The sequence below is a fragment of the Schistocerca piceifrons genome, chromosome 1 (genome assembly GCF_021461385.2).
Source record: "Schistocerca piceifrons isolate TAMUIC-IGC-003096 chromosome 1, iqSchPice1.1, whole genome shotgun sequence".
NCBI lineage: Eukaryota > Metazoa > Arthropoda > Insecta > Orthoptera > Acrididae > Schistocerca > Schistocerca piceifrons.
The window spans coordinates 577,543,192-577,555,409 of record NC_060138.1 but is presented as its reverse complement, the minus strand read 5'-3'; the positions used below and the strand labels follow the sequence as shown (position 1 = coordinate 577,555,409).

Genomic DNA, 12,218 nt, shown 5'->3' with positions numbered 1-12,218 from the left:
GTGTGTGTGTGTGTGTGTGTGTGTGTGTGTGTGTGTGTGTGGGGGTGGGGGGGGGGGGGGTGAATGTGCCCACTTATGCAAGAAAAGGAGCTAGTGTTCAAAAGCTACTGTGAATGCTGTTTTCTGTTTTGTGTTTCTGTGCTCCACTCACTGGTTTGCTATAGGAGAGTGGTTGACTTTCCATTTTCATGTACTGCTCCATCCACGAGTTTCAATTATTGCTGTACATTTTCGTATTATTCTGACATGATTCTTCGTCACAAAGTACTGCTACTGAAGTATAATTCACCCCAGCATATAGAATCATGAGGAGTCTAATAACATGCAAATGACTTTAATTACAACAGCCATAATTAACACAGAAATTCTGTTCACTGCCAAAGAAATCACTTCTAAACAACAATTCTCTTTCTAACTCAGCAAAGATTAGCGAACCTAACAGACTAGAACAATGCTGAACTTAATATGCTAGAATAATAAGAAAACAAAATAATAAAAAGTGTCACATATGTTTACATGTTTTTCGAATGGAATACTGAATATTACGGTGCTTAAATTACCTGTAAATGTGTACATCTCTTGTCTGGCCAATTCTGTGACAGCGATCTTGTGCTTGGGCATCCATTGTTGGATTCCAGTCACTGTCGTAAAATATTACAGTATCTGCTCCAGTTAGGTTTACGCCAATACCACCAGAGCGGGTAGATAATATAAAGCAAAATATGCGCCTATCAGCGTTGAAACGTTCCATCAAAAGCTGGAAAAAAAAGAATATGCGAACCATTTTTTTAATGTTACATTTGAAATAAACACAATAAATAATCATGGCTACACAAAAGAGTGAAACTAAAACACTGGGGTAAGCGAAGTTAAACTTCCAAGAGGATTGTCAGAAAAAGCTCAAACAGCATCTAGTACAACTTTTTCTGTCGTCAGTTTGGCATGGCATCTAAGAGCTGAACACTTGTGGTCAGCCAGAAAGTTTCAAACTTGTCATCATCATCATCATCCATCATCATCATCATCATCATCAAGGGTGCATTTGCATGGCTAAAATGAACATTGCTGAGATCATACAATGTGCACGGATATGAGCAAATGTGAAAAACAGGTGCTGAGTCTCCACACCTGTGTACTGCATGTGCTCAGCTGGTTACTTTTTGCATTTAAAACTTGGAGATAGCTGTGTGATGGCGTGGGTCTCAGTTTCATGGCAGTCCATTTGTTCCATTGTTACTTTCCAAAGATTAATTATGGCTATGGATTATGCACAGGTTTCTAGCTACAAAAGTATAAATACTGTTAATTTAAGGCAGTGACATTCAAGGCAAGACGGATGCAGCCTACTTATATAGGACTACTATACTTGCACCGGCGACACATTGCACTTGACAGTTCACATCACGCCAAGTTAGATTGGCTATACTGCAATAGCAATGTTGCAACAGCAACCTCTATACACATGCCAGATGATATGGATTTCCATTCCACCTTGTAAATGTAAGCTATTGAGCAATCATTTTTTAGTTGCTACCGCAACGACAGCAAATAAACAATCGCATAATACTGTAGACATAACAAAGCACACATTTTCAATATCAGAGCAAAGAAATACAGGAAATAAGTATTTGATGATGACTGATATCTTGAAAACAATATGGTACATAGTTTACAAAATAAATAATAACAAAGACAGTAACTTCTTGCTCTAAGTTTTATTATGACAGTGATGCTATAAGTAACCTATATCCATACCTTTTCACTCACCAATTTACAGCGACAACGATGCAATTATACCTAGCTCCCCATCGTCACTGTTGCCGGAATCAGCGCCTAAACCATATTCATCATCACCAAGACAAATCATTACCTGTTCATAGACACTAATGATACCTTTCATTGTCTGTGCTGCTCGAATAAGTTTTTCAATGTGCTTGACTTTTTTCGTCCATAAGACTACACCCACTGTCACAGGAGCTTCACCTATGTTACTGTAAAGGACTTATTATTGTTCCTTATGTATGTCTTCACATCACTCCACACTAACTCGATGGGGTTGAAACTGCAGTGATACGGTGGCAGCCTTATTACAGTACGATACTGATCCACTGTGATTTCGTCTACTACATATGTAATTATCATAGGCTTATTTTATTTAACAAGTGAATATAACAGAAGCTTTGTCATGCTCATATCTGTGGCAACATGTTGTGTGTGTAACCACTGCACCATTAACTTATTTGCAGTTATCTGTGGTTGAGGCTTTGTTCAGTATCACTGAAAGATATGGAGCATTGCCCATTACAATTGTTGTGGGGACATAAAACTGTTTTAATAGGTGTGTCATCTATGTGTTTAAGGTAATAACCTGACTTTGAAAGACGTTAGATGTGCAGCAAGATGTACGCTGCATATTTTCCAATTACGAAGGTATAAATTCGCATTCCGCCAAACAACGCATGTCACTTTCCGAATCATTGAAATCGAGATTATGATGGGCTTTTGTAAGCCAGTCATAACTCTTGTCACATGATCTCGCCAGCTGATGACAGCATAGGACATGTGATATAGTCAGCCGACAGCAAGATCACTCTTAAGTAGTGCGAACACACAAATAAGAAAAGTTAATGGTTTAAATTAATATACCTAGCATTCACATATAATATTGGTCTCGAAGATTTATAAGCTGGAAGAAAAGTTAAGCTTCCACATATAATGTTGATCTTTCTTGCGCATGTTACACTTTAAGATACAACACACAAATGTGCCAGTAAAATTGTTAATAACGACGTAAATGTCTGATCTTCTGGGCTCGAAATTCTTCTAAATCATCGTCCTCAAAGAGTTTATTTTTAAATCATAGTCAAACGCTTTGTGATTTAAGAAATTCATCATACATTCTTGCACATAGTTCACCTTGTGCAAAAGGAATTTTGCCTTGAATGTAATGCTTTTCAAACCACCATTCGTAATATTTTCCCGCGACCTGTTAGAAATAGGTTCGTTTCAGCAGTTGCAAGAGAGCGCCAGATAAGAGGCGTCACCGCGCTTGCGCAGCTACGATGACGCAGGAAGCCCATATATACGTTGGTACGTGTAAAACATTAAAAGATCTTACATTATGTCATAAAAGAAACAAGACATCAGATGATACGTCAAAAGCGTCGGAATTTCACAAACCATACTAAAATACACAAATCGGCTTAAAATGCACACTCCTATGTAAATTTTCTTGGAGTACCAGTACCGTATTATCTCATGTTTGGTTCTTTATTATGGCATAATGCCATATGTGCACTTGAAATGCAGCAAACAGTTGAAACTAGTCAATAGTATGAAATTAAATACTTCGTTTCAAACAAATTGACTGCCTCAGCAGAACAGGTTAATGAAAGTCAAATCTCTTTAGCAAACCAGCAAAAATAACTTCATTGTTACGCAAGGCGATTAATGCTTGACTGTCAGAAAGTTGGAAATAATATCTGAAAACTAATAACATATTTTGGCCTTCCGTGATTATGCAAACGTATTTTAATTCATTTGATAGCTCCCGGTCACAAAAATCCGATTTGTTATCATTTAATGTGAGAGCAACAAATGAAGAGGAAACAACATAATCACTGGACGTAAACATAGGGTCACGTGGAGATGGCCCACCTCCCCACCACAACTCAGACTGCTCTGTGCTTCAGCCCCAGATTTACTATTATTTCCGAACCGGGGTAATATTAAAGTAGTGGCGCCCAGCCACACTTCTGTAACCAGAAGTGGGAGAAGATACTCATATGCAGCTCAACTGCGCATGTGCAAGAGCACACCCACAACTGCTCAAACTAATTTAATTTAAAACAGTTGTCACGACACGCTCATCGGAGGCAATTTGTTGTTATGAAGCATTGCAGTCTTCCTAAAGCCTTTGACTCACTTTGTTGTCGGTAGACAGTTGTATGAGCACTATTTTGTTGTTGTATATGGTGCACTTCCTTTGCAACTAAAGTTTATTTTCTCCCCCCCCCCCCCCCCCCCCCCCCCCCCCCCCTCGTGTTCATGTTTTGTTGCTGCAGTATTATTCTGCAGTCGCGGGATACAGTAACATCCTTTGTTCGAGAATTGGTTCTTACAGTCAAAATCACAAAAATTTAACTGACAACTAAAACAAAGAAAAATTCCCAGAATTCTAAAACAATTCCCCCATTTTTCCGGTTTTCTCCCGGATGAAAAAATTCCCGGGTCTTTCCCAGATCTCCCGGCTGTCCAGGGTCGTATACACCCTGTAATAGCGTCCGGCTAGTGCTTTCTAATAGGAGTCCATACTTTCAGCATAATTTTTAGTGACTTTAACCATCATTGAAAAGTTCATTTTCTTTTAATGACATCAGCAACTTTGCTATGGTAGGATACTCTTTCCTGCTGTAGTAAGCATAAGTACGTCTCTGAAGTGCATCAGTCTGGAAACAATCTAAGTTCGTGAGACTGCTTTTTCTTCTTTCCAGGAGTCACTAAAAATACATTATCTGATCCAGACGCCTTGGAATCATTACATCTTGTCTAATCTCTCAACTTCTACAGTAACACTCGACTGTTTATTCCTGTTCTTGCACTAACTCCCAGAATTTTGATGTGCATTCCATTAATAAATAGGCAAAAAACTGATGGCTGTCTATTGATGAGCTAATGCAAAAAAACTCCAGTTTTCCCCGTCCCCCCCCACCCCCTCCCCCCCCTCAACCCACCGGCTGTTCTAGCCACCTTAGCACACCCTCGACACAAAGGATTAGCACTAAGTGAATAAAGTATTTTCTGTGGCATTTTTCACAAGTCAGAATTTTCTAAAAACACAGAACGACGCAGGCACACAGTAGAAAACAATCAAAATGCATGCTGTTCATGTAAACACAAAACAAAGCTGGCAACAAAAGAGCTTTGACGTCACAACCAGAAGCAAGAATTGTGCTGAGATTGGTTCGTGTCATATGCCTGACGCCTCGTACTTCTCATTCTTCACTTGTTAAACAAGATAAGCTACCAACTTGAAACACATATATACGATTGCAGTCTTTCTCAGCGTATTCCACTGATGAATTCTTCTCAGGTTATCAGCCGAGTGGAGGCATCGTCTCGTTGCAATGTTTCAATGAGTTTCATACCCGTCATCTTCTGGCGAAGATGCCAGAAGATGACGGGTACAAAACCCATCGAAACGTTGTGACATGACGATGCCACCACTCGGTTGATAACGCGAGAAGAATTAATCACTGAAATGCACATGTCAACTACAAAGTTTCGGTGGTCTCGGTATAATGCATTATTTGAAAGCATGCAGATGAAGTTAAATATCTCTCCCAGCCCATAAAACCAACCAATACAAGGATTACCAATACTTCGTTGTTCAGTCTCTCCAATCACTGCTAGCAGAATTAAAAGTAACACTGCACCAGCAGGGCATGAAAGAAAATTGAAAGTAATTCACGTATACTATGCCTCATTCTATGATACACATCAGATGTACAATAATATAGGCACAAAACACTTACTTTATGAGTATTTTCATTCATCTACACACTGAAGGAATACAGAGTTCTGAAGTATACACAATGCCACCAAGTTAACGCTGACTTCATTACAAATAGGTTGATGCACAAGTGTTGTTGTGTGTCAGGGTCACGAGAAGATTTGATCAAGCCCACAGATTATTTATATGGTGATGAGGATAGGACAGTAAAACCCACAAATAATACGCTGGGCAAAAACCAAAATTTACAATGTAAGGCATTATGTTAAGTGGTATTTTGGCACATCTATTGCAACTGTAGCACCAACGGCCTTGCCTCAGTGGTAATATCGGTTCCCGTCAGATTACAAAGTTAAGCATTGTAAGGCTTGGCTAGCACTTGAATGGGTGACCACCTGGGTCTGCTGAATGCCGTTGGCAAGCAGTGTGCACTCGGCCATTATGAGGCCAACTGAGGAGCTACTTGACAGGTGTAGCAGCTTCGATCTTGAAAACTGACAATAGCTGGGAAAGCCGCATGCTGACCACTATGCGTCTCCATATCCACAACCAAAGACACCTACTGGCTGAGAATGACTCATCGGTCGGTCGGTGCCACTGGCTCTTTTGAAGCCTGTTCAGTATGACAACCCTGGCATTCCTAGAGATGGGATGAGTGTAGAGAAAGGGAAGCGGGTGACATGAGAGCGCAACTCAGAAAAACATAGAGCAATTTCAATCAAACTGTATGTACTTATGGCCTGCTTCCCAGTAAAAGTGTTGGAAAACCACAAGAGTTGGGTAGATTATGGCTGAAATCAGAGCACAGGAAGACGTTGGTCTTGACTTCTACTTTTCAGGAATCGTGTCAATGTTAATAGAAGAGGAGGACATGGTCCAGTCTTATTATCAATTACAACTTGAAATTATTAGGCAGGAAAATCCTTCCTGCAACATAAGCACATGGATTAGCACAGGCACTCAAATGAACTGCATGAAAACTCAAATGAACTGCATGAAATGAATGCATCGCATTTCAGTAGAAATCTCTTGACATTCTTAACGTCAGTTTGAGAGACGCAAGAGGAAATGATAACATGTTGGGAGGTGCTCTGGGATTTCTCTGTTGAACTTTTCTCAACTCTGACTGTCATCTCAAAGTGAAACATATTTAAAATGTGCAAGACATGTGAAAGATAACATGCGAGTGCACCTCGGGAATGAGTGCTCATATTTTTTCTGGTAACCTCCTCATCACTGGAGGTGGTAGGAACTCCATTCGAGCCTTGTAGAAGGATATAACCACAATCCATTTTCTGTAATACAGAGAGAGCCATTGCAGAGCTAAGAGATGCTGTATATCTTACTGTTTTTCCAAAACTATTACAATCTGACATGATTGTGAAGAGGGCCATCCTTGCAAAATGACTGCAAAGTGGGCCAGTCTTGCCGCTAGAATGATTACTTCCATAATCACATACTTGCTATGTTACCTTGTGTACTGATTAGTAGATTACAATGAATTTTCTACACTCACTTGATCCAGTTCAACCACAACAACACTGTCCTTTTACTTAAACAGGCATCTCCAATAATTTAGCTGAAGTGACAATCTTGAGAAGAATGGGATAGTGTGAAACAGCCTTCATCCCATGCAGCAAAAATTAAAAATATGTATATAATTATATTCAAAACAGAAACAGATGGTGGGAAAATGTAGAGTCTGGCCCAAGTTGCCAGAGTTGGCGGTCATGTGTGCGTGATTTGTGTTTGCTTGTGTGAATGAATGGTGTGTTTTTCTCTTTTCTCTGGCATAGAATGTGGCCAAAAGCTTATGTGTACGCATCTTTTAATTGTGCCTGTCTGCAATATGGCAAGTAATCTTTATGTCAGGTAGCAATCTATTTTTCCCTACATTGTTAATCGAAAGTTTGTTTCTCAACTGCAGACAGGTTTTGTCCCTCCTCCCTACCTAAATAAAGGAGTGAGATAATTAAGTAGTTAGACAATACTGGAAAATCCTAACCAGTCACGTTGAGGGCACACAAGACCTTGTAGCTTTGTGGAGATGGAAATATGTAAGTCCACCTCTGTGTGCTCTAAAGAACACTTCAAGCTTGTATGCTATTCCATTACTGGTACAATGTAGTAAGCCAAGACAATTTAGATGTGCAGGTGTATGTATAGTCTAAGGATTCATTCAATAGCTAGCAAAACTCTCACTCTTGTTTATATGCCTGTTGACAACTCAGCAGCTCAATAACTCAACTATTCAGTGAATTGTTACCATTACTCCTATTCCTTGCAAAATTGCAAATCATACAATTTGATGAAGAGTAAAAGGACAAGCTTTGCTACTATAGATCTTTAACCAGGAATGAGAAGAAGACGAAGGAGAAACTGCCAGGAAGGTAACAAATGATGAGAATGTATAGAGATAATAACAAAAAAATGGCAGTCAGTCACATAAAACTGACTGATTTGTGGCGATTACATACATAAGAGCATTAAGGCATTATCAGTTTTTAGCTACTCCTTTTTTCTGGATTAAGCTCACCCCCCCCCCCCCCCCCCCCTCCCCATACACACGTCACAACATAACGCACACCAAGAGATGCAAGTGGAAAGGAAGTAAGTGTGAGAACTGAGACGGGGCAAGATATGAGATATGCACTGAAGGAGAGGCTGGAGAGAGAGAGAGAGAGAGAGAGAGAGAGGGGGGTGTTTAGAGAGAAAAGTAAGTACACAGTTTTCAACAGGGGAGGAGCAATGTGGAAAATGACAGGAGGAGAAAGATGAATATAACGATACAGTTGTCGGAAAAGACCAGTAAATGTACCTCTTGTGTGATAGGATATGCCTGGGACCTGGAAGCAGACCGCAGTAAAAGGTGATGGGTGGGTGTATAAAGCCCCTTTTATACAAGTGAATTTCTTTTCTCCCAGTCACCTACTTGAGGCAAGCAGTGCCCCGAGTGTTTATATTTTGTACTGAGTCCCACTTGTCATACATGGTCATTTGCATTTACAAGCCCATGTCATAATTGTGTGTTTCCAAGTGTTGTCTGCAGTGAGAGTAAGGTTGTGAGGAACTACCCATCTTCAAGAAAATTCTGAATATAGTAGCACAGTTCATAAACTAGCAATGATAGAGGAGTTTATTAATTAATGACCAGATCCAAATTCATAGTGGATGTTACTGATAAGATTGTACGGTAAATTCCCCACACTAATGAGAAATGAAAGAATAGGAAAAAGAGCTGCCCAAACAATAGTTATAAGGCGGCACATAGTATCTTTTTGCCTCATCCTTTGCATCTTGTTTCCTTCCTAAATTACAAACAACATCCAAAACATTTTTTCTATAAGGCTGACTTTATCGTAGTTGAAACAATTTTAATTTAAAAAGTTTTTCATCTGTTTACGTTCTTACTTACACACAGTGTAAGTATTTCCTTTTGTCCAATTGCTATAAAACCTAAATAAATGCTTAATTTCAGATATTTGATCTCTCTTGTGGAAGATCATTTGTAGGGAAACTATGAAGTCCTTGTGCAACCTTTGCAAAGGGTCACAAAAACAAATAAAGATTAAGTAGACACAGAAGCACAAAATTTTTTATTGTAATATGAGTAGGGAACAGCGAGAATTAGTTAACTTTTGGCATTAGTAGATGATGCCACAGTTAGCTGTTACTGCGCATGTACAGTCTTTGGCATATTCAGAATTTTATAATTCCACGTTCAGGGCATTCAATTGGTAATTGAAATTATCGACTCACCCGTGACATGGTCAGTGGCTGATTTACACTCTGACATGTGCCACACAACCATCAGTTTGAACAAGAAAGTTGCTCACGTAAAATCAACTAAAGGCAAGTCATGCATCTGAGCTGCACACAAGGTAATGACCTTCGGGTTGCAGGACACTTTCAATTATTTATTGCACAAGAACTAAACATTGTACCGATGTCATACATATTGCATTTTGAAGAGAAACTCTGAAAGCTTTTTTTACAAGCATTCAATATGCGAACCACAAGTGACCTGGCAGGTGTCAATATGGCAATCGAATTTTTGCCATACCCATTCCTGCATGGCATTGTCGACTGTGGCAGTTGCTTCCCGCATTCTCTCTCCCAGAGCTCTGCTACATCACATGGTAGAGGTGGTACATACACCAGATCTTTAATGTGGCTCCACAGAAAAAAGTCACTCAGAGTGAGATATGGTGATCGGGGAGGCCATTTCGTGAAACAGCTGTCCCCTTCTGTAGCACGGCCATATTTGCGACTAGCACTATCAGCACATTACCAAACTACGCTGTGGCGGTATACACGAGGGAGGTGGGGGGGGGGGGGGGGGGCGGCGGCTTTCAGGGTTTCTTGTCAAAATGACATATGTATGATATCTGTACAACGTTTGATTCTTGTGCAATAAATAATTGAAAGTGTTCCCAGACTTTACGTACACCCTGTATTACATACATTATATGGACAATTAAATCCTGCTTTGAATAATGAGGTTCGAAACTGTGGTAAGACGTACTTCATTCCGAGAATGGTGAGAGGTAATCACAATGCTGGTAAAAGATGCGATTTCAGTTTTTCACAGCCTGGGTGATATTGGATGGTAAACAGAGTACTGGTACTAACTGGCTCACAGTAGTATCAGGTCTGTTGTCACAGGAAGAAATGATATAGGAAATTTGCTTCTAGACTAGTTGGGCAGAATATTTCTGCTCGCAAAGGCTCTGGCACGGCTAATGGCACATTTAGATAACGTTTGCTTCCCACTGCTGATGCATCATCCATGGTTATAGGGCTTTCCAGTCATAGCTCTTCCTTCAAATACTGTTTTTCCAAGGGAACACACATTATTCAAACAAAATTCTTTGCTACGAATTTATATTAATTCCCACAAATATTTAATTTGGTTTCTTAGCCCAAGATAGCACGTAAAATATAGAACCACAGTTTTATGATTAAATTGGGACAATATTTTCAGCTATGATAAAACTGGATGCTTCAAAGCTCTTTGATATCCACAGGAAGTAGTGTTGTATAGGTGAATTATTATTAACACTTTGGGACTGCCATTCATAAAAATATGAGTGTATTTCAGCTGCCTGGAAATCCACTATCCACTATTTTACAGACTTGCTTTCCCAATACTTCTCTTTGTATATTTACATGCAGTTACAGTTCCTACTTCTCTGGTTTTCTCATTATAGAACATAGTTTAAGTCTTAGGCCCTAGATGATGTGAGGAAACTGGGAAAGTGGGTGTATTTCATTCTTTTTGTAGGCATTTGGAGAAACTTACTTCTTTTGTGCAGACTTGTGATTTGCATGATAAGAAAATTGTCTGTGAATTATTTAATAATATTTATCCTATCACTGATGAGATTGAGCCAGCTGTGTACTTGCTTTTTGCAGTAGGGTGTGCCACCCGCAAGTTGCAACTGTGCTGGTCATTTCCGTACTTTGCCTAAGGAAACTTCTCTGTTATCATCCTCTTTTTTTGTCCACCAGTTTCACTCATAAAGGACAGATGCAGGAAATGTGAAGAATGATTTTATTGGTCCTGAGATACTGAATGGCCAGAATCGACAACAGCCACAGTATCCTCAGTCCAAGACAACAAAAAATTAAATTCACCCTCACTGTCACTATCCATAAGTAACCCTTCTACTTCTGCATTTGATAATCCACATTTCCACCTGTTTGAACTGCTTTGTAAAATGCCTCTACATTGATATCCCACCAAAATGAGTGAAACACAACTAATAGGGGTAGTTCTGGAATATACGAGCAATGTTAATGTACTTAATAGAGCTAAAACTTTATGAAGTACTGCAGGTCAAGAAATGTCTTAATGTTGTGTTAAAACACTAAAATGTATGTATGTGACAATTGTACTCCAGGTGCTATTCACTTGAGCCACATACGTATATTGTTACTACTGAGTGAGCGCAAGGTTATTATGGACATATATGTCGCAAGTAGTTAAAGGGTTAAAGACAGTCATGTTTTTCCAGAAGATGGTGTAGAAGATGATTGTGAGGATAAAGTGGGCTACAATAAGGAAGATATATTGAAGAGTTTGGGTGAAGAATGTTTGATTTGAAAATACATATTTTTTCATTTTATTAAGAAGTGAATAAGAATAGATTTCAGTGTGTAACTGACTACTTTTCTTCGCAATCACTGGGTGGCATTGAGCAATGGAACCCAAATCCATTTCAAGGAATGATTTGAGTTGGTATATTTCATTAGTCACCACGCATCCATGTTGTCGCTTCTCAACTACATCATCACAGAGCCTTTATTCAAGGTCCATATGTTTCAATTTTTGGCCACAAAATGTCCGGCAATTACCGTTTGAATCTTGAAACTGCAATTTGTTTTTTTTCAGTCGCGAATACAACCTACACTCACATCATACTTTCTTCTTACTGCACAGTTTCCAATGTTCTCTGCTGTGTACGAGCGATGACAAGAACTTGTAGCTAAAATTAACAAGTTAACACATGATTAATATTTCACTTCTAATATGCTATTGACGCATCACAGAACGAGGCCGCAACAATGCTATAGTAGAGGGGCAGTACCCATCTTTCTTCAATTACTTCATGCACCCCAGTTTTTCGTACTTAAATTTGGGGAAAAACATGGGCAGATTATTTACATATATACGGTATTATACTAAAAAATTTATAACATTGTC

At 39.3% G+C, this 12,218-nt stretch overlaps 1 protein-coding gene across 4 annotated transcripts in view; it reads right to left on the bottom strand.

The window, feature by feature from the left end:
* The window catches only part of LOC124802186 (helicase domino), a 436,722-nt gene that overhangs the window by 219,340 nt on the left and 205,164 nt on the right, over nt 1-12,218 (bottom strand). For all 4 annotated transcript variants that reach the window (XM_047263133.1, XM_047263131.1, XM_047263130.1 and 1 more), the window contains one exon: nt 561-757. In XM_047263133.1, coding sequence (XP_047119089.1) covers nt 561-757 — 197 coding nt within the window. The remainder of the gene's footprint in view (nt 1-560; nt 758-12,218) is intronic.